The sequence below is a fragment of the Buceros rhinoceros genome, unplaced genomic scaffold (assembly GCF_000710305.1).
Source record: "Buceros rhinoceros silvestris isolate BGI_N320 unplaced genomic scaffold, ASM71030v1 scaffold36030, whole genome shotgun sequence".
Lineage (NCBI taxonomy): Eukaryota > Metazoa > Chordata > Aves > Bucerotiformes > Bucerotidae > Buceros > Buceros rhinoceros.
In genome coordinates, this window is record NW_010388451.1 from 5,323 (window position 1) to 6,070 (window position 748).

A 748-nucleotide genomic window follows, 5' to 3' on the forward strand; every position below is an offset into this window, starting at 1 on the left:
CCCCTCCCCATTTTAACTGAGGAATCTATTAACAAGTTTAATGGAAAATTAAGAAAAGTCTTAGAACACAGTTATTTGCAATGTAACTCTATTATCTAGCTTTATTCTTTAACGTGCATTAGCAGATCTTTTCCTGCGAAACAAAAGGTGACCTAAGGTATAGAATAAAACGATGTAGGGGATCTATCTTGAAAGAAATATATTTCATATAGTTTTAATTTCTTTTATAACCCCACCTTTTCACGTAACAGACAGGCCACACATACACTGTAAGAAATGGTAAAGCTCACTCTTGTGGTATAGTAAGAGAAGTGCAGAAGCAGCGGCCCTTTATTCTTCAGTGATTGTTGTTTGCACATAAACATTAGAAGTGACCCTTAAACGTACTGCTTTCTGGAGATGGATCCATGATCTTTTCATTCCCCCTTTCTCAGTGAACATGGTTTCTATTATTCTGTTCTTTCCATGGCTAAGAACTTTATGGGGTTGGTGCAGTGTACTGTCAGGCTGCTGGACAGGTATTGATGCTTACAGCACCGCTAACCAAAGCTGCTTTGCTAAAACTCACGGGTTTTTCATCAAGCATGAAGTTACGGATGCAGCCAATGAAGGAGTTGCGTGTCGTCAGGCTGGACGTTAGCAGAGACTCTGGAAGAAGCAGATTTAAAAAAAAACAAAACCAAAAATGATTAGAGCTTGAGCTGACCAAAACAATCAGTCTGGTGACAGAATCTTTAAAATTTCCTGC

At 38.8% G+C, this 748-nt stretch overlaps 1 protein-coding gene across 1 annotated transcript in view; it reads right to left on the reverse strand.

Annotated features, from left to right (window-relative positions):
* Positions 1-391: 391 nt before the first annotated feature.
* Positions 392-748, reverse strand: part of LAMA4 (laminin, alpha 4) — a gene marked incomplete at its 5' end in the record, with an annotated part of 44,648 nt that continues 44,291 nt past the window's right edge. Inside the window, one exon of the mRNA XM_010145961.1 lies at positions 392-648. Coding sequence (XP_010144263.1) covers positions 503-648 — 146 coding nt within the window. The remainder of the gene's footprint in view (positions 649-748) is intronic.